Consider the following 27,509-nt stretch of genomic DNA (forward strand, 5'->3'; position numbering starts at 1 on the left):
TAGGAGAGTGTGTGTATGTCTGTCTGTCTTTGCGTGTGTGTGTGTGTGTGTGTGTGTGTGTGTGTAGGAGAGTGTGTGTATGTCTGTCTGTATTTGTGTGTGTGTGTGTAGGAGTGTGTGTGTGTGTGTGTGCACGCGCATTTGAGTAACAAAGAAACACAGAAGATAAGAGCAGGAGGAGGCCATTCGGCCCTTCGAGCCTGCTCACCATTATTCACAATCATGGCTGACTGTCCAACTCAATAGCCTAATTCTGCTTTCTCCCCATAACCTTTGATCCTATTCACCACAAGTGCTATATCTAGTCAGTTCTTGAATATATTAAATGTTTTAGCATCAAATACTTCCTGTGGTAATCAATTCCACAGGCTCACCACTCTTTGGGTGAAGAAATGTCTCCTCATCTCCGTCCTAAATATCGTCTACCCCGAATCCTCAGACTGTGAGCCCTGGTTTTGGACACACCCACCATCGGGAACATCCTCCCTGTATCTACCCTGTCCAGTCCTGTTAGAATTTTATAAATCTCTATGAGAGATTTCTCAGTTGTCTGAACTCCAACGAAAATAATCCCAACCTAGTCAATCTCTCCTCAGACCTGCCAACCTCAGAAACAGCCTGGTAAACCTTCACTGCACTCCCTTGAGAGCAAAAGCATCCTTCCTCAGAAAAGGAAACAAAACTGCACACAATATTCCAGGTGTGGTCTCACCAGGGCCCTGTATAACTGCAACAACACATCCCTGCTTCTGTACTCGAAACCTCTCGCAACGAAAGTGTGTACGTGCATCATGTCTAAGTGCCAGCAGTTTGAGGAACAGAGCTGTTTGATGCTGTGCAGGTTGGAGTTTGGGAGGGTGTGTGTGATAAGTGGCTGAGCTAACCCACTGATGTCCCGCTGCAACCCCTTCCAGGAGCTGATCCTCGATGCAGACGATACTTGGATTCGACTAGAGGGCCTGTCCGAAACAACAGAGTACTCACTGGGGCTGCAGTCAGCATATGGCACCATGAGGAGCACAACAGAACATGCCTCGTTCACTACAGGTACCAGCTGAATGACTGTAATACTGTATCAACGCTACTCTCCAATTCAGGCCATGCCAACGGGGATCTGGCTGGATGCGTCAGTCACTGTTCTGCTAAATGACAGATCACTAGCCAAAGCCTAAAGCTCCAGAATATTCTTCCTAAATCCTTCTACCCCTCCATAAGACCACAAGAGAAAGGAGCCAAAGTAGGTCATGTTGCCCATCAAATCTCCTCCACCATTTATGGCGACACGGTGGCTCAGTAGTCAGCACTGCTGCCTCACAGACGCAAGATCCTGAGTTTGATTCCATCCTCAGACAACTGTGTGAAGTTGCACATTCTCCCCGTGCGGGTTTTCTCCGGGTGCTCTGGTTTCCTCCCACAGTCCAAAGAGGTGTAGTCTAGGTGGATTGGCCGTGCTAAATGCAGGGGTAAAGGGATAGGATAGGATGCTCTTTGGACTCAGAGGCCTGATTCCACACTGTAGAGATTCCAACAACATTAAAACAATTTTATGAACATTCAATGAGAGCTGTGCTGATAATCCTCAACTTCATTTTCCTGTCTTAACCCTTGATTCCCTTACTGATTACAAATCTTCTATCTCAGCCTTGAATATACTGAATGACCCAGATTTCTATAGATTCTCTCTCTCTCTCTCCCTCCTCCTATAAGATTGACAGCACCTTCCAAACTGACAACCACTTCCATCAAGAAAGACAAGAGCAGCAGATACATGGGGCCTCTGTGGCCTGTAAGTTAGGGTGGCACGGTGGCTCAGTGGTTAGCACTGCTGCCTCACAGTGCCAGAGACCCAGGTTAAATTCTCTCCCTTGGGTGACTGACTGTGTGGAGTTTGCACGTTCTCCCCGTGTCTGCATGGGTTTCCTCTGGGTGCTTCAGTTTCCTTCCACAGTCCAAAGATGTGCAGGCTAGGTGGATTGGCCATGCTAAATTGCCCGTAGTGTTCAGGGATGTGTAGATTCGATGGGTTATATGGGGATGGATCTGGGTGGGATGCTCTGAGGGTCAGTGTGGACTTGTTGGGCTGAAGGGTCTGTTTCCACACTGTAGGGATTCTATGCTGAAGTTTCCCTCCAAGCCACTCACCATTGTGACTTGGAATTATATTGTTGTTCCTTCAGTGTCGCTGGATCAAAATCCTGGAATTCCCTCCCTCACTGAGAGACACAAATTCTAAAGTAAGAAGTAACAGCAAGAAATATAAATTAAAGTAAAATACAGAACAGAAGATAAAGGGAACGAAAATACAGATGGAGCTAAACGAATCAGAAAGAACTACAAAAATAAAACATTCTTTTGTATTTGAAATCCTCCAAATTGAATTTGGTCTGAGGGAATGTGACTCCACTTGTAAAGTTATTTTTTCAGCGCCAGAGGTTGATTTTCACTGATTATTGCCCATCGCATCCTTGAAAACTCTGCTACTCCTGAATGGACCATCATTGACATTCTAATGCAGAGACAGTGGGCAGGATTCCCAGGTTCTCTTCATTACAGTGCTGACTCTGTCAGCATGGACTGGACCAACACACTCTGAATAGGAGCACCATCTGCATAACCAAGTTTAACTGAGCATGTACATCATCCAAAAGTTGCTGTCAGATTTGCTCAGTTGTAAGATTGAGCACTGATGGTCAGGACAGACTACCTGAAAGTGCTGGGTGTCTGGTTTGGAGGAGCTGGGGCGTGCACTAAAACTTGGGAGGAGCGCATCTCAAAGCTGCGGCAGAGGCTGGGCTGGTGGGTGCACCGGTCTCTCTCCATTGCAGGTAAAAACCTGGTCGTCAGGTGTGAGGGGCTTTTGGTATTGTTGTATGTGGCGCAGGCCTGGCCTATCCCCGGACCTGCGCCGCTGCGGTCACCCGGGCCATCTTCCACTTCATTTGGGGATCGAGAATGGACCGGATCTGCAGGGACACCATGTACAAAGACCTAGAAAACAGGGGGAAGGACGTGCCGAACGCCACCCTCGCCCTGATGGCTACCTTTGTGTGCGGCTGCATCAAGCTGTGCGTAGATCCTCAGTACGCAAACACTAGGTGTCACTACTTACTGAGGTTCTACCTGTCCCCGGTGTTGCGAAGGATGGGCTTGGCCTCGCTGCCGCGGAACGCTCCAGGTAGTTGGACCGTCCCGTACCACCTGTCCTTCGTGGAGAAATTTTTGAAGGGAAACACCTTTGACCACAAGACCGTCAGGCAGTGGTCGGCACGTAGCGTCCTTGAGACCCTTTGGGAAAAGGAGAGGGTGGATCCTGTCGGGTGGTTCCCCTCGCAGACTGCCAAAGTCGTTTGGCAGAATGCCTCATCGCCAGAACTTTCTAACGAGCACCAGGACATTGCTTGGCTGGTGGTGAGAGGGGCTCTGCCAGTGAAATCATTCATGCACGCCCGGGCTCTCTGCGCCACTGCACGCTGCCCTCAAGGTGGCTGCGGGGGGGACGAGACAGTCAATCACCTCCTTCTGGAGTGCGCCTATGCGCAGGAGGTCTGGAGGGGAATGCAGTGGTTTGTGTCGAGGTTCGTCCCGAGCAGCTCCATGACACGGGACTCCGTGCTCTACGGGCTGTTTCCCAGGACGCACACCGAGACCAACATCAACTGCGCCTGGAGGACCATCAATGCGGTGAAAGATGCTCTTTGGTCTGCCTGCAACTTGCTGGTCTTCCAGTTGAAAGAACTAACCCTGACCGAGTGTTGCAGACTGGCGCACTCCAAGGTTCAGGACTACGTGTTGAGGGACGCACTAAAGCTTGGGGCAGCCACCGCCAAGGCGCGGTGGGGAAAGACCACCATGTAAGACCCCTCGGCCGTACCGTATCAGGGCCCTGTTCAGAAACTGGGCCCAGCTGGCGCCTCCTCCAATTGGTCAGGGGGCCAACTGTGACTATGGGTAGAGATGACCGCCGGAGTTTTTCTTTTTCCTTTGTTTTTTCCCATTAGTTGGTGTACATACCCCCAGGGTAACCCGGGGCGGCTAGCATGACCGGGGTAGGTGAAAATTTGGTTTTTTTTGTATTTTGTACGAATAAAGTATATTTTTTTAAATAAAAAAAAAATTGAGCACTGATGGTGTCACATTAGTCTTGTCGCAAATTAGTCTCTCGGGGTTTCAGAATGGAAGCTGTGAACTATTTTCACCACTGACTGAACATTGTTGCGTTTGCTCCTTTTAACAGGATTGTTAGTAATCTACTTGGCAGTTTGAAACTGACAACAGTTAATTCCATCTCTTTCCAAGATCGCAGTAATCATTCACATGATAGGGTTTTTTTTAAGCCAGAGACATTGACAGGGATCTCTTGACTGCGGAGAGAATCTTTTTCCATTCACTTTGGCTCAAGCAGCATATCCATTTGGAATTCTCTGTGCTTCGAGGAGGTAACGGAACAGTTTGGAGAGAGCAATCCCTATTGGAAGCAGGTTTTGGCAGTGAACACAAAAGTATCTGAGGAAGGAGTCCAAGTTGTTAACCAGTGGTGACAGCAGAAAGTGAGGATTGGAACAACACTCTCACACAACAGGGTGATCCCAATTTTTAAGCTGCAAGTTACGGAACCAGAAGCTGTATTTCAAGATGTCTGAAAGGATTCAGTTAATGTGGGCAGGAAGGTAGAATTTAGCCAGTATGTGACAAACCTAACAACATTTGGGGGTGGCTGGAGATATGAGGGAGTCATTCTGGATCTGTTTTGAGGAAATGAAGCTGGGCAGGCAGGAAGCAACAGTGCTGAGGGTGGAAGTAATTATTATTCCGTTAAATTTAGCAGAGTTGTGGAAAAGGACAATAGTTACAAAAGAAGAGTTTTATAATGAGGGGAAGTCCTGTTCTACAAAAATGAGAGGCAATTTAGCAAAAGTGGACTGGGAATTGTTTCTTGGGGGTAAATCAGTGTAAGGGGAGACACAAGGAGGTCAGGGTAAACTTGTTGCCACAAAGAAAAGGGGCAAGATAACAAAACATAAGATTTCCTGGATGACAAAAAGCACAGAGGACAAGGTAAGGTCTAAAAGTGAACCTCACTCAGAGCTTAATGTGACTGAGCACCTAATAGAATAAAAATAGTGGGGTTGAAATTAAAGAGAAGTTGGGAAACTAAGGGAGGGCATGTGAAACATACCCTACAGATGACAAGATGCTTTATAAATATTTAAGAAAGGAATAGGGCCTGTTAGAGTATTAAAAAGGAGACCTAAAAGTGCAGGCAGAGGTAAAAATAGAAGTTGTTGGAAAAGCTCAGAACTGAGGAAGGGTAATTAGACCTGAAACGTCTGATTTTTTTTCTTCACAGATGCTGCCAGACCTGCTGAGCTTCTCCAGCAACGTCTGCTTTTGTTTCTGATTTACAGCTTCCGTGGTTCATTCAGTTTTTATTTAGTGCAGACAGATGATTTGGAAAGGTTCTCAATGAATACTTCAGAGAGTAATAATCCTGGTAGAATCTAACAAACCAATCCTTCTTTCCTGCTTCAGCCTTTTCCACGTTTTGTGGGATTGCCACAATTCAGGCTGATCATTCCACCAGTTTTCCGGGGTTTGCTGGTTGGTTTCACAGCTGGCATTGCCCTTCCTACCACAAAGATCCCACTTCCCCCCTCTGTCCCATCATCGAGTCTCTGGGCCAGGGGCATACATACTGGCTTATCTACAGCAGTGGCTGCACTTTCCCACCTCTCATGCCCCCTCCATTGAAAATTCATTCAAACAAAGCCCATTCTCAGCCTTTACAAAACCCCAGAGAACTGTCTTTAGAGAGTGAAGAGGTGGGAGCGAGTCTGAAGGTTTGAGAATCCTCAAATTTAGAGGGTGGTGGGAATCTGGTATGCACTGCCTGGGAAAATAGTGGAGGCCGGAAGCCTTACAACCTTTAAAAAAAATTTGGATCAGCATTTGAAAAATTATAACATTCAAGGATATGGGACAAGTGCAGGAAATTGGGATTAATGTATCTTTAGTGGTAGTTATGATGGCGTAGACTTTAATGGGCCAATTCTGCACTGTCTGAATCTATGACTCTCTAAATCCAATTGTGAATCGAAATGAGGATTTGCTAGCAGAGCTGGTCCCAATGGGCCATTGGTTCATTGCTTCGTTGTTTGGCCGAATTGTGCCCAGTGAATATTTTATACAGTGGCTGCTTAGACGGGATATTGAGCCTCCCTCCTTACAGGAGGAGCTGAGTGGGATTGGTAGCCTGTGTCGTTTCTCTTGCGTGTCCCGTCTCCTCCGGTTCTCGATGTCCTAACTCCTTGTTTCTTTAATGTAGCCGGACGCCTCTACCCACACCCTTGGGACTGCACTCAGCACCTGCTCAACGGGGACACTATCAGCGGCATCTACACCATCTACCTCAATGGAGAGCCACAGCAAAGCATGCAAGTCTACTGTGACATGACCACAGATGGTGGTGGCTGGCTAGTGAGTAACAGTCCACCCTCTGTCCGCGCACTAAGTGGGCGATGACATTGAGATGTTGGACATCTCCGTAAGATCCTCACCTCTATCTGCTGAAACCTTGAGCCAGGCTCTTGAAGGAAAATCCTAATGGTGGCACACTTACGCTCAGAAAACCGAGCAAAGCAACAATATTGCAGGTGGAATGCTGTCCTAAGTGTAGGCTGGAAATGACACAGTGGTATATCAGCAGTGGCAAGGCAGAAATTCACACCTAGATCTGCAGATTGGGAGCAAAATTGTTTCAAAAAAGGTGTAGCTTGAGAAAAGCCATTGTGCGGAGGTGCTGGTGGTTGAAATGCCCACGAGCCTGGGACTCAACACCCACAGGGGCAGAAGGGGAATAAAGGATACCTCAGCTTGGGGGAAATATGTAGCAATGTTCAGAGGGCACTCCAGGCAGGATTAATCCTGAAGGCCAAGCACAGGCTGGTAAACTAAAGGTCAACCATTCTCTGTACTCGAGTACAAGCCAGTCAGAGGAATGATCCTGCGTGCATCGCAGTGATAATTGAAACCCAGGCACTGCTTCACAGCTTAGAACAAGGCAAACCATCAGGTTAATTTTAAATCCTCCAGAAGCTCAGTTATGCTTGGCATGGAATTGCTTCTTAAACGCAGCGTAAGGATCCAACACTGCCAGGACAGGTACAGAATGGAGTTAGATACAGAGTAATTCTTCCTCTAATCTTTTAAAGTCCCCTCTGCATTGTCCCCAACAAACACACCCAGTTGTGGGACAGCATGGGTTAGACACAGTGTAAAGCCCACTCGACGCTGTCCCCATTAAACATCCCAGGACAGGGATGGCACAGGGTTAGATACAGAGTAAAGCTTCCACTACACTTGTCCCTAGCAAACATTCTCGGGTCAGAGACAGCATGGGGTTAGGTAAAGCTTCTCCGACTCTTCTAAAACTGAACACTCCCAGGACAGGGACAGCAGGGATTAGGTACAAAGTCAGGCATTCCTTATTACAGATGGTGAGTTTCTACATTCAGCTGGTCCATATTATCAGATACCTCCCATGCTGTATTGGAAACTTCCCAAATTTTAGGCAGTCAGCAGTGTGTGGGAGCAAATGAAGGTAACTTGGTGACATTGAGGCTACAGTTAATGTACTGTCTTTCCCTGATACAGGTGCTCCAGAGGCGGCAGAATGGACTGACAGACTTTGCACGGAAGTGGGCAGATTATCGAGTGGGCTTTGGAAATCTGGAGGATGAATTCTGGCTGGGTAAATAAAATAAGTTCAAGATAAATCACACAATAACTGCAGTTTTAGGGAGATTAGACTGTCTTTCATGTAATATCACTTAGTGTCTGGGCTTCCAACTTCCTCAGCTGTCACTTATACCACTTCTCAGTCAATGCATGAAGAAATCAATAATGGTGCCTTTTTTACCCGGAGTCCTCTAGCCTGCAGAAATTGCTGTATTCATATTGTGCCAAACTACTGTTGGATGAGTCCTGTCACTTTGAAATGAGGATGGACAGCCTGTCATTTTCCTCCCAAATTCACTTTTAATTTCTGGAAAATTCTCGGCTATTCCAAGGGTTAGCTACTGGAAATCCATCAATTGTGTCAGGAATTTGGAAGGTGATATTGGGTTAGAGAAGGTGCAAGAATCCAGGGAGCAAGCTCCATCTCCTGACTCTGTGTCACACTCATTCTGCAAGCACAGAGAATGTTAAACCACAGGAGTAGGAGTCAACCACCTGTGTCTCCTCTTGAGCCCACTCCACCATTCATTAACTGACCTGGTCACGGCCTTAACTCAACTTTCCTGTCTGCATCCACATTGTCCTTCATCCCCTCAATGTAGAAACGCTCTATAACTCGGACTGTAATGTATTTCAATGGCACTCTTAGGGAAAATACCAGTACCGTCTGACAGAAGAAATTCTTCCTTGTATTTGTCTTAAATAGATGACCTGTTATTCTGAAACTGTGCCCCCCAGTTCTAGATTCCCCAACTGGGGCTGCATCCTCTTAATATCCACTCTGTCTAGCCCACTCAGAATCTTTTATATTTCAATGTAACCGCCTCTGATTCTTTCAAACTCCAATGAGTTTAAGCTCAAGCTGCTCAACTTTCCGTCATAAGACAAACCCCTTCATCTCAAATGTCAACATTCCATTTGCCTTCCTAATTCCTTGCTGTAAATGTGTGGTAGCACTTTGTGATTCAGGTACAGGGATATCCACATCCCTCAGTGTCAGGGCATTCGGCTACCTCTCTTCTTTTCAACAATCTGCTGTTTTACTATTCTTCCTAATACAGTGAACAACCGCACATTTTCCCACATTATATTTCATCTGCCAAATTTTGCCCATTCACGTTGAAATCTATCTATATCACTGCTCCTCTGCCAGTTACAATTTTTCAAGTTGAAAATGACCCCTTTACCCCAACCTTTGGGTTGGCCAGCTCTATCTAACATATCACCTCAAAACCAAGAGCTTGATTGTTGTTATTTTAATTGTCCTTTATTTATTTCTAAAACTTTCCCAATCTTCTGGCCTACCACTATTCTTTTTTTTCAGAAATGTGAGCCTTTTCTTTTCAAATTCAAACCATCCTTGACTTCCCTAGTTAGCCTTGGAAGGTCATTCCTCCTGTTTGATCCTCAATGGAAAATATCTTTGTTGAGCCTCGTGTAATATCTCCTTAAACGGCTGACACTACTTCCCCATCACATAAAATTTTGACCTATTTTCCCAGTCCTCTGCAGTCAACTGTCTTCATACCCTTGTAAGTTTTTTTTTAGTTGAGACACTAGCTATAGACCCACATTTCTCACTTTCAAATTGATTATGAAATTCTCGTATGAAATTATGATCACTCTTACCTAGGGGATCCATTACAATTAGGTCATTAATCCGTGTCCTCTCGTTATATATTACAAGGTCCAATATAATCTGTTCCCCTGTTAGTTCTAGAACAGATCCGAGGATCTGTGTAGGCAAATTGACTCATTCAAATCTAGTTTCTCCAAGCACTTTTTACACATGGACTTCAAAAGTCTATGGAGTGCCTGGACAACTTAGAGCAAACATAGGTACCATCTACAAGAAGTATTGCAGACATTCACCAAAAGCACCTTACAAATGGCACAGTGGTTAGCACTGCTGCCTCACAGCGCTAGGGACCTGTGTTCGATTCCACCCTTGGGCGACTGTCTGTGTGGAGTTTGCACATTCTCCCTGCGTCTGCATGGGTTTCCTCCAGGTGCTCCGGTTTCCTCCCACAGTCCAAAGATGTGCAGGCTAGGTGGATTGGCCATGCTAAATTGCCCAGTAGTGTTCAGGGATGTATAGCTTAGGTGGGTTCATAGGGGGATGGGTCTGGGTGGGATGCTTTCAGGGTTGGTGTGGACTTGCTGGGCCGAAGGGCCTGTTTCCACACTGTAGGGATTCTATAAAGAAAAATAATTTCTATGAAATTCATGACCACTTTCACCAAGAAGGACAAGGGCAGCAGATACATGGGAGCACCACCATCTGCAAGTTCCTCTCCAAGCCACTCACCATCCTGACTTGGAAATATACGCCGTTCCTTCACTGTCACTGGGTCAAAATGCTGGAATTCCCTCCCTAAGGGCATTGTGGGTCTGCCTACAGGACATGGCCTGCAGCAGTTCAAGAAGGCAGCTCACCACCAACTTCACCAGGGCCACTAGGATGGGTATTAAATACTGGCACAGCCAGTGATGCCCACATCCCTTGAATGAATAAAAAATATACTCTGAATAACACTCTCCAAACACCTTGATACCTGGTGTAATATTTTCAAACATACTGTTATTCTGAGTAATAACTTTTAAACAATGTTATTCCGTGTAACATTCCTCAATCTTTCTGTTACCCATGTAAAACTCCCCAAACACGCTTTTACTCTGATAACACTCTCCAAACACAGTTACTCTGACAAACACATGGTTACTCTGAGTAACACTCTCCAAACACACTTATTCCCTGTGTAATATTCTCAAACTCACTGTTACCCTAAGTAACACAATATAAACCTGCTTGTTACTCTCAGTAACACACTTTGTTTGGACAATGTTACTCAGATTAACAGTGTGTTTAAAGTGTGTCTACTACTCTGAGAAACACGTTTACTCTTGAAAACACTTTTACTCTGTGTTATACTCTCAAACATACCGTTACTCTGTGTAACATTCTTTACTGAGCAACACAATCTGAGTAACGCAATCCAAACATGCTGTCACTCTGAGTAACACAAATCAAACACACTGTTACTCCGTGTTATACAATCCAAGCACACTATTACCTTATTTAGTGTTCTCAAGCACACTGTTACTCAAAGTGACAACGTGTTTGGATTGTGTTACTCAGGATAATGGTGTATTTAGTTTGTGTGACTTAGAGTTACAGCATGTTTGGTTTGTTATTCAGAGTGATGGTGTATTTGGTTTCAGTAACACAATCCAAACATGCTGTTACTCTGAGTAGCACAATCTAAATGCGCCATTACCCTGAGTAACACAATCTAAACGCACTGTGACTCTGAGGCATGCAATCCAAATGCACTTTTACTCTAATTAACACGTGGACTGACCCTCTCCAAACATATTGTTATTCTGAGTAACTGTCCAAAATCACAAACATCCTTTGCCCTCTCTAACTTGTCGATCTTTGTTATTCTACGGATTTAGGGTTGGACAACATTCACAAGATCTCTGCCCAAACCAGATACGAACTGCGAATTGATCTCCGTGATGGCCGCGAATCAGTCTATGCAACCTATGATCGATTTTACTTGAGTGATGCCCGGAACCTGTACAAGCTGAGGATTGGAGATTACAATGGGACAGCTGGTGAGGATCTCTAACACACTGATGTGGTTGAGAATGTGTGACTGGGTAATGTCATGGATCCTACACAAAATCAACATTTTTGTTTTCAGCGTTTGCTTCATCACCTGGCTGGTCCTGGAGCAGCTTTTATTACCCATCCCTAAGTATCCTGAAGAAGGTGGCTGTGAGCTGCCTTTTTAAACTACACAGGTCAATGTGGTGTCAATTGACCCGCAGTAGACCTCCTGTTGTTCACCTTTTAATGAATCCATCAGAACAAGTCGACAAATTTCTTTGTCTAAGGATCAGAATGAACCATATGAGTTTTTACACCAATCTGATTGTTTCAGTGTCACTGTCATTGAGACCAGCTTCTCATTCTAAATTTATGGATTCAATTTTAATTGCCCTGGTTCCAACGATGATTGATTGATTGATTTATTGTCACGTGAACTGATATACAGTGAATTGCTTTGTTTATGAGCAGTACAGGCAGATCATAGTGAGCAAAGGATGTACAGATCAAAAAGATTTAGACAGAGGCATACAGATTACATTCATAGAATCATAGAATCCCTACAGTGTAGAAACAAGTCCTTTGGCCCAACAAGTCCACACCAACCCATCTACACATAACCCACCTAATCTATACATACCTGAACTCTATGGACAATTTAGTATGACCAATCCACCTAGCCTGCACATCTTTGGACTGTGGGAGGAAACCGGAGCACCGGAAACCAGAAACCCACGCAGATACGGGGAGAATGTGCAAACTCCATACAGACAGTCGCCCAAGGGTGGAATCAAACCCGGGTCCCTGGCACTGTGAGTCAGCAGTGTTAACCACTGAGCCACCGTGCCAACCTGCATAGGGTGTGCACTAGGCGAGATCAATGTTAGCAAGATCAGCTTTGTTTGAAGCTAGAGAGTCCATTCATCAGTCTGATAACAGTTGGGAAGACGCTGTTCCTGAACCTGCTCGTGCATGTGTTCAGGCTTCTGTATTTTCTGCCTGACGGAAGAGGTTGTAGGAGATCATTACCAGGGTGCGATGGGTCTTTGATGATGTTGGCAGCCTTTCTGCAGCAGCGAGCCGTGTAAATGGACTCCATGGATGGGAGGTTGGCTTCTGTGATGGTCTGAGCTGTGCACACCACCTTCTGTAGTTTCTTACAGTCCTGGGCAGAGCAGTTGCCGTACCAGACCATTATGCACCCAGACAGTATGCCTTCAAATGTGCATCTGTAGAATTTGGTGAGGGACCTTATGGACATGTCAAATTTCCTGAGTTGCCTGAGGAAGAAGAGGCATTCTTGTGCCTTCTTCTCTGTTGCATCTATAGTGGAAGTCCGGGACAGGTTGTTGGTTATCATCACTCTGAGGAAATTGATGCTCTTCACTCTCTCAACCTCAGTTCCATTGATGTAGATGGGGGCGAGATTTGAATTCATATTTCCATCACATTATATGAAAGGTAGGAGTAGGCCATTTTACTTGTTGTGCCTGCTCTCCCATTCAATAAGATCATGACTAATAAGGACACATTTGGAGTACTGCGTACAATTCTGATCGCCCTGCTATTGGAAAGATGTTATTAAACTGGAAAGGATGCAAAGAAGATTTATAAGGATGTTACGAAGACAGGAGGGTTTGAGATATAAGGAGAGGCTGGATAGGCTGAGGCTAATTTCCCCTGGACCGTAGGAGGCTGACAGGAGACCTTATAGAGTTTTATAAAATTATGATGAGCATAGATAAGGTGAATAGTCAAGGTCTTTTCCCCAGGGTATGGGGAGTCCAAAACTTGAGGGCACAGGTTTAGGGTGAGGGGAGTAAATTTTAAAAGGGACCTGAGGGGCAACTTTTTCTATTGAACAAGCTGCCAGAGAAAATGATAGAGGCAAGTTCAGTTACAACATTTAAAAGACATTTGGACAGGTACAGGATAGGAAAGGTTTAGAGGGATATGGGCCAAATGTAGGCAAATTTAGTTTAGCCTAGGGAACCTGGTCAGCACGGACGGGTTGGGCTGAAGGGTCTGTTTCCGTACTGTATGACTCTATGACTGAGTTGATATAGCCTTTGCTGTCTGGTCTCATAAGCCTTCATTCCTTTGTCAGTTAAAAACCTATCTGTGACAGCCTTGAATTTACTCTGCCTCCACAGCTCTGCATTCCCAACTCCCACTGAAGTAATCCAGCCCTCGCTTTGAAACTATGAGCCCCAAGCTCTAGATCCCCCCATGAGGGAAAATGTCCTCTCAGTATCTACCCCATCAAATCCTCTACAAGATTGAGAACTCATCTTAATTGAAACATAACTGAAATGAGTAACGGCCCAAATTTTCAACCTTTTTTTTCATAACACAAATCTCCTCATCCCAGGAATCAGCTGAGGGAATCATCGTTGAACTGTTTCCAATGCCAATAAAACCCTCCTTCAGTAAGTAGGCCCAAACTCGACACAGGGCTCCAACACCCTGGACAGTATGGAGTGTAACGGTACGTACAGAGTGATCGTGTAGGTGAATCAAAAAATATTGGCAGAATGGGCAGAGAAGCAGCAGGTGGACTGTATCAATGTCTGACAGGACATATCGAGGGAGTTTTTTGCAAAGTGGTGGGATCTTGAGCTTCATAAACAGAAATATTAAGGACAGTGATGGAGAACCTTTGTAAAGTTCTGGTTAGACCCCACCCAAGAGCATTGCTTCTAGTTGTGGTGAGCAAGGATGTGAGATCCTCGAGAGACAGCAGGGGAGATTTACCAGAATGGGTTCGGTGATGAGGAGTTTAATGACTGGGTTCAATTGAAAAAGTTGAGGTTGTTCTCCATGGAGCAAAGGAGATTGAGGGGAGATTTGATTGAGGTGGACAGGATTATAATGGATTTGGATAAGTGAGACAAGGAAAGCTGCTCCCATTGGCTGATGGTACAGGAACTAGGGGACCAAGATTGAAGGTTTTGTTCGGGAGACAGTGGGGAATAGAGGATGTGAGAAAGAATCTTTCTCCAGATTGACCTGGTACTCACTGCCTACATGAACATTCACTGTCCAAATCTGCCCTGTACCTGAAGGTGCACTGAACCCACTGTGTACCTGGCCCTGAAATTCCTGAAATTCCATCCTGTATTTTATCTCACATCACTTCACAGGAATAACACAGTCGGTCCACTTCAACTGTGTCCAACTCATTTCTCCTCATGTTTCTGCAGCTCCTTGTCTCACCCATTGATGGTCTCCTCAGGCTGGTCAGCATGGTGAGGGCACGTTCATTACTTCCTGAAACACGTCTCTCCCGTCCTCTCCTGAAAGATCCAACCCTCGCTGGGGGGTATTGACCCTGCTGCCCTCCACTCCTGAAGGTGCTGACCCTCACTGGGGGCACAGACCCCACCATTCCCCTGTCCTGAATAGGGGTGGCACAGTGGCTCAGTGGTTAGCACTGCTGCCTCACAGCCCGCTGTCTGCGTGGGTTTCCTCCGGGTGCTCTGGGTGCTCTGAGGGTCGGTGTAGACTTGCTGGGCCGAAGGGCCTGTTTCCACGCTGTAGGGATTCTATGATGATGATGAAGGAGCCCACTCTTTCAGATAGTTAGAAGCTTTTTCCCAGGGTGGAAGAGTCAGTTACCAGGGGGCATAGGTTTAAGGTGTGAGGGGCAAGGTTTAAAGGTGATGTACGAGGCAAGTTTTTTTACACTTAGGGTGGTGGGTGCCTGGAACTCGCTGCCGGGGGAGATAGTGGAAGCAGATACAATAGTGAATCTTAAAGGGCTTCTTGACAAATATATGAATAGGATGGGAATAGAGGGATATGGTCCCCGGAAGGGTAGGGAGTTTTAGTTGTGACGGGCAGCATGTTGGTGCAGGCTTAGAGGGCCGAACTGTAATTTTCTTTGTTCTTTGTATTTAGTGTGGTAATCATCACAGAAACATTTGTGAAATCTTGCTATGTACAAATTAACTATTTGGCTTTTTACATCACAGTAATGTCTTTATTTGAAAGGTACGTCCTTATCTGTACTGTCTTTTGGACTGTTTAAAAGTAGTGAAGTTCAACTGCTTTATTAACATAAGATTTTCCTATCATTTGTCCTAGTCCCAACTGAATGACCCACCCTCAGTCCATGGGAGGAGGGTTTTGGAATTTTGTCTAAGTTACTGCCAGGGGTCTGACCTGGATCCACAGTCGATGAGTCAGTTTTCCATGTACCAAGACTGATCTCTGAACTCTTGGAGACTTATTACAGGAGGTTCTGTAGTTAGGGTAAACACTTTGTGTTTGGGTAAGAGACGAAATCTTTTCTGCCTAAGTATCAAATTACTGCAGATGCTGGAATCTGTACTGAAAACAACAAATACTGGAGATCACGACGGGTCAGACAGCATCCATGGGGAGGGAGCAAGCTAACATTTCGAGTCTAGATGACTCTTCATCAGAACTGAAGTGAAGTGTGGAGGGGGCAGCATTTATGCTTTAGTTGGGATGAGGGTGGGTTTGATGGGTGTAGGGTGCTGGTGGAGAAAAGATGCTGATAGTTCAGATTAAGTGATCGGGATGTGAGAATGGCAGAACAATGGTGTGTCTACCTGCCAGACTGGAAAGGACAGACAGTCCCACTGGGATGGGGGAAGGGGTGAGAGGACAGGCTGACAGAGAATGTAACAAGTAAAGCTAAAAGAATACAATACACGAGATTGGAGGAGGTGCGGGTGAAATGCTGCTTCACCTGGAAAGACTGTTTAGGCCCTTGGATGGTGAGCAGGGAGGGGGTCAACGGGCAGGTGTTGCACCTTCTGCGGTTACATAGGAAGGTGCTGTGGGAAGTGGGATTAGTGTTGGTGGTTGTGGAATGAACTAGGGTGTCCCAGAGGGAATGATCCCTGTGAAATGCAGACGGGGGGGAGTGAGGGCAAGATGTGTTTGGTGGTGGCATTCTGCTGGAGTTGTCTGAAACGGTGGAGAACGATCCTTTGAATGCGGAGGCGGGTGGGATGAAAAGTGAGGAGAAACGGGACCTGATCACACTGCTGTGAATGATGGGAAGGGGCAAGGATGGAAACACAGGTGAAAGGTTGGATGTGGTTGAGGATCCTGTCACCCACAGTGGGTGGGAAACCACGGTTATGGAAAAAGCAAGCCATGTCAGCAACGCTGTTTTGGAAGGTGGCATCATCCAAACAAATGGGATATAGGCAAAGGAACTAGGAGAATGGGATGGAGTCCTTGCAGGATGTGGGCTGTGACGAGCTGTAGTGAAGGTAGCTGTGGGAGTCAGTGGCTTTGTAGTGAATGGCAGTGAACAGTTCATCCCCAAAAGAGAGACAGAGAGGTCACAGAAAGGAAGGGAAGTATCGGAAACGGATAATGTGAAAGTTACAGAGGGGTGGAAATTGGAGGCAAAATGATCTTATTTTTTCAAGGTCCTGACAGGAGCATGAAGTGGCACCGAAGCAGTCATTGACGTACCGAGAAATGAATTGTGGGAGGAGGGCCAGTGTAGGACTGGAACAAGGATTGTTCCACATACCCCATAAAGAGGCAGGCGTATCTGGGACCCATGCGGGTGCCCATAGCCACTCCTTTTGATTTGCAGAACTGAGATGGATTGAAGAAGAAATTGTTCGGTGAGAGAACAAGTTCAGCCAGGCAGAGGAGAGCGGTGGTGGACAGGGAGTGTTCAGGCCTCTGGTCAAGGAAGAAGCCGTGAGCTCTCAGACCATCCTGGTGGGGGATGGAGGTACAGAGGGATTGGACATCCACGGTGAGCAGGAGGCAGTTAGGGCCAGGGAAGTGGAGGAGGGCATCAGAGGAATCGTGGATGTAGGTGGGCAGGATGTGGGCGAGTGGGGAGAGGATGGAGTCAAGGTCAGAGGGAATGAGCTCAGCAGGGCAGGAACAGCCGGATCCTGGTTTGTGGATTTTGGGAAGGAGGTAGAAGCAGGCTGTCTGGGATTGGGAGCCCACAAGATTGGAGGCAGTGGGGGTAAGAACTCTGGAGATAATGAGTTCAGCGACAGTCCTGGCTATAGCAACCTGAGAATTTATGTGTATGTAGAGGATCTCAGGCTTCATACATAGACACATTGAGCAAAGTAGCGAAGTTATGTTGAACATTTATAAAGCTGTGGTTAGTTCACAAGAGTATTGCATCCAGTTTTGATCACCACACTTTGAGAAGGATGTGAGGAGTGACAGTCCTGGCAACAGTGGCGTGATGTTCGGATGTGGGGTAGGAAGAAGTGTCTGAGAGCTGGCGTTGAGCCTCCGCAAAGTAATAATCAGTGTGTCAGTCTACAACAGCACCATCTTCGTCAGCGGGTTTGATAACAAAGTTAGGGTCGGACCTGAGAGAGCGAAGTGCGGCAAAAGTCAGAAGGGGACAGGTTAGAGTGGGTGAGAGGAGCAGAGAACTTGAGACAGCCAATGTCATGTTGGTGGTTTTCAATGAAGAGATCAAGGGCAGGTAAGAGGCTGGGGGAAGGGGACCAAGTAGAGGGTGAGTGCTGGAGGCGGGTGAAGGGATCAGTGGAGGAATGGTGGAGGGGGTGGTGTCCTGCCCGAAGAATGGAGCGCAGAGACTCAGGCAGCAGAAAGACAGTTAAATGTCATGACTAGCCTAAAATTCATTAGGGTGGAGTGTAAGGGTAAGGAGCTGAGTCCTTTGCCGAAGAGAGTATGTTCAGCCTCAGAGAGGGAAAGGTCAGAAGTTATGGTAAAAACACAGCAAGGGCTAGGATTGAGGGGAGTGGCCTCGGGGACAGAAAATGGTATCTGAGGGCTGGGAAGGGGTGGGTGCTAAGGGACGGTCCGCAGGACGGATGTTGGAGTCCATAAGTTGCAGCAGCTTGCGCACTTTGATGTCTGAAAGAAAGAGAAAAAGTCTTTTGTTGAGGTGATGGATGAGGCGAAGGATGAAGTGAAATTGGGGACCAGTACAGCTTTGAGAGAAGGTGAGTCGATGCTGCTGCAGGGTGGGGTCGAGTGTATACATATGCCAGTTCATGGCGTTGATCGTGGATCACAGGATCCGACGGGAGCAGCAATCTGAGGAACGTTGTATGTCCCAGAGATATTTATAATTCTGGATGGATTCGAAACACAAAGGGTTGTGTTGAAATCCATGCGGTGTAAATCCAAGTCGTTGGCAGTCGCTGAGAAAGGAAACATGGCCTTGGAAGCGAGTTTTGGCAAACACCTTATCGAACACCAGCAGTGAAATGGAGAGTAACGAAGATGTAAACTGGCTAGAAACTAAAATGAGTTGGACTGCTTTAGCCGAAATACCAGGAACCAGGAGAGTATTGCAACTGGAAAATCCAGTCTGTGTATTTCAGGCCGTGCCAAACAGCGTTGCTTTGTTAAAACAGTGAGGGGAGAGTTTGGGCAGCACTGAGAAGCTTTTGAATGAAGAATGATTGAATTGGCTGTCTGGGCTGCTGAGCATTAAAAAGATGCCGAGGTGACAGGGAGAGGAACATTCAGAGTCTGCACGCAGATAGGATCCACCCCTCCCTTCTCTGTATATGAGTGAAAAGACAAACAAAACACAAGGAACTTAAAAGAAAGAACTCTAACACAAGAAAAGACGTAGGTCCAGCTGATCAGTTAGTGAAATGAAGAACAGCCATTATCTCCAGACATCATTGTGTCAACATTGCTAAAATCAGAATCCTGACAATGCAGACAGAAACCATTCAGCACATCAGGTCTGCGCCAACTCTCTGAAGAGCATGCCATCCAGATCACACTCCCCATCCTGCGTTACCCATTTACCCCACATTTTATGTGTTAAGATCTTTATTAATAGGGACATAGAATCCAAGAGCAGGGAAGTGACATTGAACTAGTAGGAGACACTTGTTAGACCTCAGCTGGAGTGTTGTGTACAGATGTGGGCGCCATATTATATGAAAGGGATGTGGAGTGAGTCCAGAAGTGATTTACAAGAATAGTTCCAGGAATGAGAAACTTCAGTGATGAGGATGGAATGAAGAAGTTGGGACTGTTCCCCCTGAAGAGAAGGCAGCTGACAGTGAGATTTGATAGAGGTTTTCGAAATCATGAACGGGCTGAATAGAGTAGACAGGGAGAAGCTGTTCTGGCTTATAAAAGGAACAAGAACGAAAAGGCATAGATGTAAAATGATGTGCAAATGAAGCAAGGGTGATGTGAGAAAAAATATTTTTACTCAGTGAGAAGTTAGGCGATGTGGTGCCTGGAGATGTGGTGGCGGTAGGTTTAATGGGCGGATTCAAGACGGCATTGGATAGAGTCATAGAACCATAGCAAGGAAACAGACCTTTCGGTCCACTCGCCCATGTGACCAGATATCCTAAATTATTCTAGTCCTATTTGCCAGCAATTGGTCCATATCCCTCTGAATGTTTCCTATTCATATACCCAACCAGATGCCTTTTAAATCTTGTAATTGTACCAACCTCCACCACCTCTTCTGCATGAGAAAGTTGCCGCTTAGGTCCCTTTTAAATCTTTCCTTTCTCATCTTAAACCTATGCCCTCTAGTTTTGGACTCCTCTAACCCTGGGAAAAAAGACCTTAGCTATTCATCCTATCCATGCCCCTCAAGATTTTATAAACCTCTACAAGATCACTCCTCACCCTCCAACACTCCATGGAAAATAGCCCCAGCCTCTTCAGCCTCTCCCTCTCCCTCAAACCTTCCAACCCCAACAACATTCTTGTAAATCTTTTCTGAACCCTTTCAAGTTTCACAATATCTTTCCGATAGCAGGGGGACCAGAACTGAACACAGTACTCCTAAACTAGCCTCATGAATGATCTGTACAGACACAACATGACCTCTCAACTCCTATACTCAATGCACTGACCAATAAAGGCAAGCATTCCAAATGCCCTCTTCACCACCCTGTCTACCCGCAACTCCACTTTCAAGGAACCATGAACCTGCACCTCAAGGTGTCTTTGTTCAGCAACACTCCCAGGACCTTACCATTAAGTCCTGCCCTGATTTGCCTTACCAAAATGCTACATCCCACATTTATCTGAATCAAACTCCATCTGCCACTCCTCGGCCCATTGGTCCATCTGATCATTATCCCCTTGTACTCTAACGTAACCTTCTTCTCTGTCCACCAAACCACCTATTTTGCTGTCATCTGCAAACTTACTATCCGTACCTTCTATGTTCACATCCAAGTCATTTATGTAAATGACAAAAAGGAGTGAACCCAGCACCTATCCCTGAGGCACAGCATTGGTCGCAGGACCCCTCACCTCACTCCCAGTCCGAAAACCCTCCACCACCAACCGTTATGGGTGGGTGGATATAACCCAGTTCTTTGGATTGAAATAGTTTGCAGGGATCTGGGGGGAAAGACAGGAGATTGGCACAAGGTCATAGAGGCAGGGTAAATAATAAGACCAATGCAGGTACTATGGGCTGAATGGCCTACTTCTGCCCTGTAACAATCTGTGATTCTATATTTTTCCACTCATATATTTGTGTCAACTTATCTGCATTTTATCGTGTGTGTGTGTGTGTGTGTGTGTGTATATTTGGGTACATGTTGTTACAATTCGCTGGGGTCGTGCAGTCAAGTTCCTGGGAGGATGTTTAAATAGTTAGAGCTGGAGGATTGTAATATTTAGATGATCTGCAGACAAGCCAATGATGGTGGAACTATGAAAATAGGGAGGATCTGATATTTATTAATAACCTGTGGTCTATTGTAATCCTAGGCTCTTTTTGGGAAAATCCCAGTCAGGAATAGCCCTCGGATGATTCCACTCAACTTCGGGTAGAGAAAGGCAAATCCTAGAGATGCTTAAACAGATCTGAACGGCTGGTCGAATCCTTTCCCAAGGGAAAGGAGCCAGCCAAGATTATTATCCTCATCCGGATGGCTTTTTAGTAAGTTAAAGCCAGATTGTAATGTTATTGAATACAATAAGGTTCTAATAGAACCTTCTTAGTAAAGTACACCCCCAGAGTCAGGTTCTCAAGTCTGTGAAATAGGAAATTCTGTGGGGCAACAAAATAATAAAATTTATTAAATAACGAAACAGGCGATTCAAAGTCAGATGGAAGCAGTAAGTCAGAACTTCTTTTTCTTGATTCTTTCATGGAATGTGAGAGTGACAGACACTTGTTGCCCATCCCTAATTGCCCGTGAACCAAGTACCTTTCTAAGCCATTTTGGGGGGCAATTAAGAGCCAATCCTATTGCTGTGCAACTGGAGTCATGTGTACATCAGAGCGGGTAAGGACCAGATCTCCCTAAGGACATCAGATTGGTTCTAGGCTGGGGAGATAATAATTATTTTGATTTCTAAAAAATCCATTTTCCAGTCAATTGTTATAGTACAAGCTTGTCACATAGGATATCTTTCAAATAATTAAACTGCACAATGGTACAAACAGCTTGGTGCAATGGGTGGACACATTACTGAAATAATTCAATGCAGAGAAGTGTAAAGTGGTTGATTTTGGTTGGAAAAACATTGAATGACAATATTAAGTAAAGGGGTTGCAGGAGCAGAGGGACAAGAACAGGGAGGTGATGCTGACCTTGTATAAAAACACTAATCAGGCCTCAACTGGAGCATAAATGCACAGTTGTGGGCGCCACATTATAGGAAGGATGTGAATGCATTGGAGAGAATGCAGAAGTGATTTATCAGAATAGTTCCAGGAATGAGAAACTTCAGTGATGAGGACAGAGTAAGAAGTTGGGACTGCTTTCGTTGGAGAGAAGAAGGCTGAGAGTGAGATTTGAGCGAAAATCAGGAACAGATAAAACAGAGAAGTTGGGGAGAAACTGCTCCCATTGGAGGAAGGGCCAAGAACAATAGATATAAGAATAAACAGATGTAAGGTGTTGCTATTTATTTCCCCAAGTTCTCTATCTTCCATATCCTCCTCCACAATAAACACTGATGCAAAATACTCATTTAGTATCACCCCCATGTCCTGCAGTTCCACACAAAGGCAGCCTTGCTGATCTTTAAAGGGTCCTATTCTCTCCCTCGTTATCCTTTTGTCCTTAATGTATTTGTAGAATCCCTTTGGATTCTGCTTAACCCTATTTGCCAAAGCTATCTCATGTCCCTGTCTTGCCCTCCTGATTTCCCTCTGAAGTATACTCCTACTGGCCTTATACACTTCTAGGGATTCACTCAATTCCTGCTGTTTGCACCTGACATATGCTTCCTCCTTATTCTTGACCAAAACCTTAAATGCTTTAGTCATCCAACATTCCCTACACCTACCAGCTTGTCCTTCACTTGAGCAGGAACATACTGTCTCTGGGCTCTTGTTATCTCATTGTTGAAGGCTTCCCATTTTCCAGCCGTCCGTTTACCTGTGAATATCTGGCCCCAGTCAACTTTTGAAAGTTCTTGTCTAATAACATCAAAATAGGCCTTCCTCCAATTTAGAACTTTAACTTTTGATCCAGTCTAACCTGTTGCATCACGATTTTAAAACCAATAGAATTATGGTCAACTGCTCCCAAAGTGCTCCCCCACTGACACCTCAGTCTCCTGCCCTGCCTTATTTCCCAAGAGTAGGTCAAGTTTTGCACCTACTCTAGTAGGTACATCCACAGACTGAATCAGAAAATTTTCTTGTATACTGAACAATTTCCTCTCCATCCAAGCCCTTAACACTATGACAGTCCCAGTGTATGTTTGGAAAGTTAAAATTTCCTACCATTACCACCCTATTATTCTTACAGATAACTGAGGTCTCCTTACAAATTTGTTTCTCAATTTCCTGCTGACTATTGGGCGGGTGGATGGGGGTGGTTTTACAGTACACTTCCAATTAGGTGATCATCCTTTTCTTATTCCTCAATCCCACCCAAATAACTTCCCTGGACGTATTCCCAGGAATATCCTTCCTAAGTACAGCCGTAATGTTATCCCTCAAAAAAATACCACTTCCCCTCCCCCCTTGCCCACTTTTCGATCCTTCCTATAGCATCCATACCCTGAAGCTTTAGGCTGCTAGTCCTGTCCATCCCTGAGCCACGTCTCTGTAATAGTGATGGTATCCCAGTCCCATGAAATGCAGTTTAATTTATCAGTCCTACCTAGTTCTCTGCTTCATTCCTGCCTGCTGTGATGGTTTGACTTGCTCCTTTTCCCAACTGCACCAGTCTCAGACTGATACTGTTTTCTTACAATCTACCTGGGCTCCCCCCCACCACCAACCCTCTTAAATCCTCCCGAGCAGCTCGAGCAAATCTCCTCGCCAGTGTATTAGTCCCCTTCCAATTCAGGTGCAATCCATCCGTCTTATACAGGATCACTTCTACCCCAGAAGGGATTCTAATGATCCAAAAATGTGAATCTTTCTCTCATGCACCAGCTCCTCAGCCACACATTTATCTGCTCTATCTTCCTCTTCTTACTTTCACTAGCTCGTGGCACCAAGAGTAATCAGATATTACTACCCTTGAGGGCCTACTCTTTAGCTTCCTGCCTAAATTCCTATATTCTCTCCTCAGCACCTTGTCCTTTTCTCGTCCTGTGTCGTTAGTTCCAATGTGTACAATGACCTCCTTCTAGTCCCTCTCCCTTTTGAGAATATTCTGCACCTTCTCCGAAATATCCTTAATCCTGGCACCAGGGAGGCAACACGCCATTCTGCTGTCTTGCTGTCAACCGCAGAAATGTCTGTCTGTGCCTCTGACTAGAGAGTCCCCTATCGCAATCGATCGTTTGGACCCTGACATACGCCTTGTTGCATTGGAGCGAGTCTCAGTACTAGAAACCTGCCTCTCAGTGCTACATTCCTCTGACAGTCTCTCAACCCTTACATTTTCCAAAACAGCATACCTATTTGAGATGGGGATAGCCAGAGGAGAATCCTGCGCTATCTGCCTCCCTCCACCACATTTCCTGGAGGTAACCCATCTACCTGACTGTATCTATGGTTTTAGTCTACCTTCCAGAAACTGCCATCCATCACATCCCCTAGCTCCCATAAATTCCTCATTGCCTCTAACTGTTGCTCCAACCAATCCACGCAATCCGATCGGATTTGCAACCAAACACATTTCCTACAGACGTAATCATCAATAACATGGAAACTCCATCTAACCTCCCACATCCAACAGGAAGAGTATATCACTCTACTAAAGGCCATTTTTGCACCTTAACAATCTACAGATCCAGAAAATAGCACAATGTTACTGCTCCAAAAATGCTGCTCCAGGACAACATAGTATCTATGTTTTATATTTTTAAAGTTTGTCAAGAGATAAAACATATCAAGTATAAAACATATCATTGTCAAGAGATCTCAATAAAACATAAAATCTAAAAAAAAAACCACTCTACTCACTACTGTAGATTAACAAAAAATAGTAAGGTTACAACTTAAAAAAAAACAATTTAGCTGTTCCCCTGCTGCGAGCTCCCCACATAGGTTTTTCCAAGGTCAGCTGTGAATTTCACTGTTTGTTTATTTTTCTTAGATGGAACTCCCATATCCAGAGAGACTTGAAATTAAACAGCAGAGGCTGTTAGCTGTGCAGGCTCACTGCCTGGTCATGCAGCTGTGCAGGTTAACTTTTCTGTTTTTTCACCTCCTGCTTGGTATCCAAACTCTCTCCCTTCCTCCTTTTTCTTTTCAAAATGTCCTGTTGTTTTGATCTTTTTTCTTCAAAGTTCCAAAACAATGCAATAGCTTATAAAACAGTAATTACTCCTAGAATTCGAGGAAGTCAGCTCCAACACTGAAAATACCGCAAAAAAGGAGCAGCTCTTCCAGCCACAATTTTTTCACGTCCTCCATCTGGAATTACCCAGAATCCTTTTGATATTAGGTGAAAAGGAATTATGTGCGAGGAGAAAGCTGAATGGTCACATTCTGTTCTGTAAGTGACTGTACATCTCTATATCCACAGGGGACTCCCTTTCCTATCACCAGGGACGCCCATTCTCCACCAAGGACCGGGACAACGATGTTGCGATCACAAACTGTGCCTTGTCTTACAAGGGAGCCTGGTGGTATAAAAACTGTCATCGCGCTAATCTCAACGGAAAATATGGGGAGAATCGCCACAGTCAGGTGAGCAGTGAAGACCCTGTTCCCAAGCTGACAGGTTGCAGGGAACATGCACAACCTGCCAATGTCAAATGGTCTCCTCTCTACAGACTGTCTCTGATGGGACATGCGTGTTGCTGGCTGGTCCAGTATTTATTGTCCGTCCCTAACTGCCCTTGAGAAGGTGGTGGTGAGCTGCCTTCTTGAACCTCTGCAGTCCATGCAGTCTGTAGGCAGACCCATGATACCCTTAGGGGGGAGGGAATTCCAGGATTCCGAACCAGTGACACTGAAGGAACAGCACTATATTTGCGAGTCAGAATGGTGAATGGCTTGGAGAGGAACTTGCAGAGGGTGGTGTTCCCATGCATCAGCTGCCCTTGAGCTGGTCCCATTGGCTGATGGTACAGAGGGTAGGTTTTGGCCGGGAGATGTGGAGGTGTGAGGGGAATGGGATGGCAAGGTGGCTTGGTACTTAGCACTGCTGCCTCATAACACCAGGGACCTCAGTTAAATTCCACCCTCGGGCGACTGTCTGTGTGGAGTTTGCACATTCTCCCCATGTCTGCGTGGGTTTCCTCCAGGTGCTCCGGTTTCCTCCCACAGTCCGAAGATGTGCAGGTTAGGTGGATTGGCCATGGGGAACGCGGTGTTACGGGGATAGGGTGGCTGGGTCCTGGCGGGATGCTGTTTGGAGGGTCAGTGCAGACTCAATGGGCTGAATAGCCTGTTTCCATACTGTTATGTTTCTACGAATGTGAGGAAGAACGGGGGTGGGTCCTGGAGGTGGAGACGATGAATGATTTGAAAAGCAGATTGGATGGACACTTGAGGGAAACATTCTTGCAGAGTAACGGGGAGAGTGTGGGCAATGAGACTGACTGGATTGCTCTATTGGAAGATAATATGGACTAGATGGAATGAATGGATTCTCTCCGTGCTGTAATGGCCAAATAATTCTGTGCTGTACTGTTTAACATGAGCAGATCGATATTGGAGCATGGCATTGCTTTGTTTCCCCTATCTGATTTTGCCTCTTGCCTTTCCAGGGTATAAACTGGTTCAGCTGGAGAGGTCACGAGCTGTCCATTCCATTTGTTGAGATGAAGGTGCGACCCTCCGACTTCAAAGCAATGATGTGGAGAGGCAGCCGCTCCCTGCCTTTACAATGAGCTTGCTTGGAATCTAGCTGCAGTCTGAACTGGAGGGTGGTGAGCGATGGTGATCAGAGAATGATTCCTCACACTTAGAGACCCGTTCCGCTGAAGACTGACAACAGGAACAACCTGCCCCCTTTTGAATTCACACCAAGACTCGCCAGGCCCCTGTCCAAAGTCTTGCTGATGAAATGACCCCCACACCCCTGATGGACTGAAGACGTTCTCAACATCCTTTCATTTAGACACAGCTGGAATGTTTCAGCATGGCTCTCCCTCTGGATGTTTCGGATTCCTCTGGGTTGGTTTCTCTCTCTCTCTCTCTCTCTTTCTCTCAGTCTGCGCAGTGCTCCATATACCATCTACAATAACTGGCCTGCACTCACCCAGGACAAATAGATATCGCTCCCCTGCCTTCTGCTTCCTTACATTGCATGCTGGGTCACTGCGTTTTGAAATCATTTGAGAAAAGGAAAAACAATGCAGCTTCCTGGAGCTGGCAACATTTCACCTTCTGTAAACACACCAAGAGGGTACAGGCCTCCCAGATACTTGCTCGAGGGCCTGTTACTGTACGCTCCTACAGGGAAACTCACCCAGGGACATGGGAGTATGGACACAGGGTTCAGGGCCACTGAGGAGATTTAGCAAAATGGTTTAGGTTTCATTCAGCAGCAAGAGGTGGCAGGGAAGAGAGAGTAGGGACAAAGGAGAGCAGCAATTAACAGAGGAAAGTAAAATCAATGGGTTTGAACAGTGGAATGTTTGGGAGCAACAGGCCAGCAAGTGGAATTAAAAAAGGGAGGAGACTGGCCATTACACACAGCTCTCGCTGTGTCGCACTGGTCAGTGTACGCGGCTCTCCCTGTGTGTCGCACTGGTCACTGTACACGGCTCTCCCTGTGTGTCGCACTGGTCAGTATACGCGGCTCTCCCTGTATGACGCACTGGTCATTACACACTGTTCTCCCTGTAT

The 27,509-nt window shown here is 45.8% G+C and overlaps 1 protein-coding gene across 1 annotated transcript in view; it reads left to right on the forward strand.

Annotated features, from left to right (window-relative positions):
* tnr (tenascin R (restrictin, janusin)) overlaps window positions 1-26,548 on the forward strand; it is an 80,974-nt gene extending 54,426 nt beyond the window's left edge. Inside the window, exons 16-21 of the mRNA XM_048602144.1 lie at window positions 915-1,047; window positions 6,323-6,474; window positions 7,651-7,747; window positions 11,194-11,355; window positions 25,237-25,400; window positions 26,426-26,548. Of these exons, the coding sequence (XP_048458101.1) occupies window positions 915-1,047; window positions 6,323-6,474; window positions 7,651-7,747; window positions 11,194-11,355; window positions 25,237-25,400; window positions 26,426-26,548 (831 nt within the window). The remainder of the gene's footprint in view (window positions 1-914; window positions 1,048-6,322; window positions 6,475-7,650; window positions 7,748-11,193; window positions 11,356-25,236; window positions 25,401-26,425) is intronic.
* Window positions 26,549-27,509: the final 961 nt, after the last annotated feature.

The sequence above is a fragment of the Rhincodon typus genome, chromosome 10 (genome assembly GCF_021869965.1).
Source record: "Rhincodon typus isolate 14 chromosome 10, sRhiTyp1.1, whole genome shotgun sequence".
Classification (NCBI taxonomy): Eukaryota; Metazoa; Chordata; class Chondrichthyes; order Orectolobiformes; family Rhincodontidae; genus Rhincodon; species Rhincodon typus.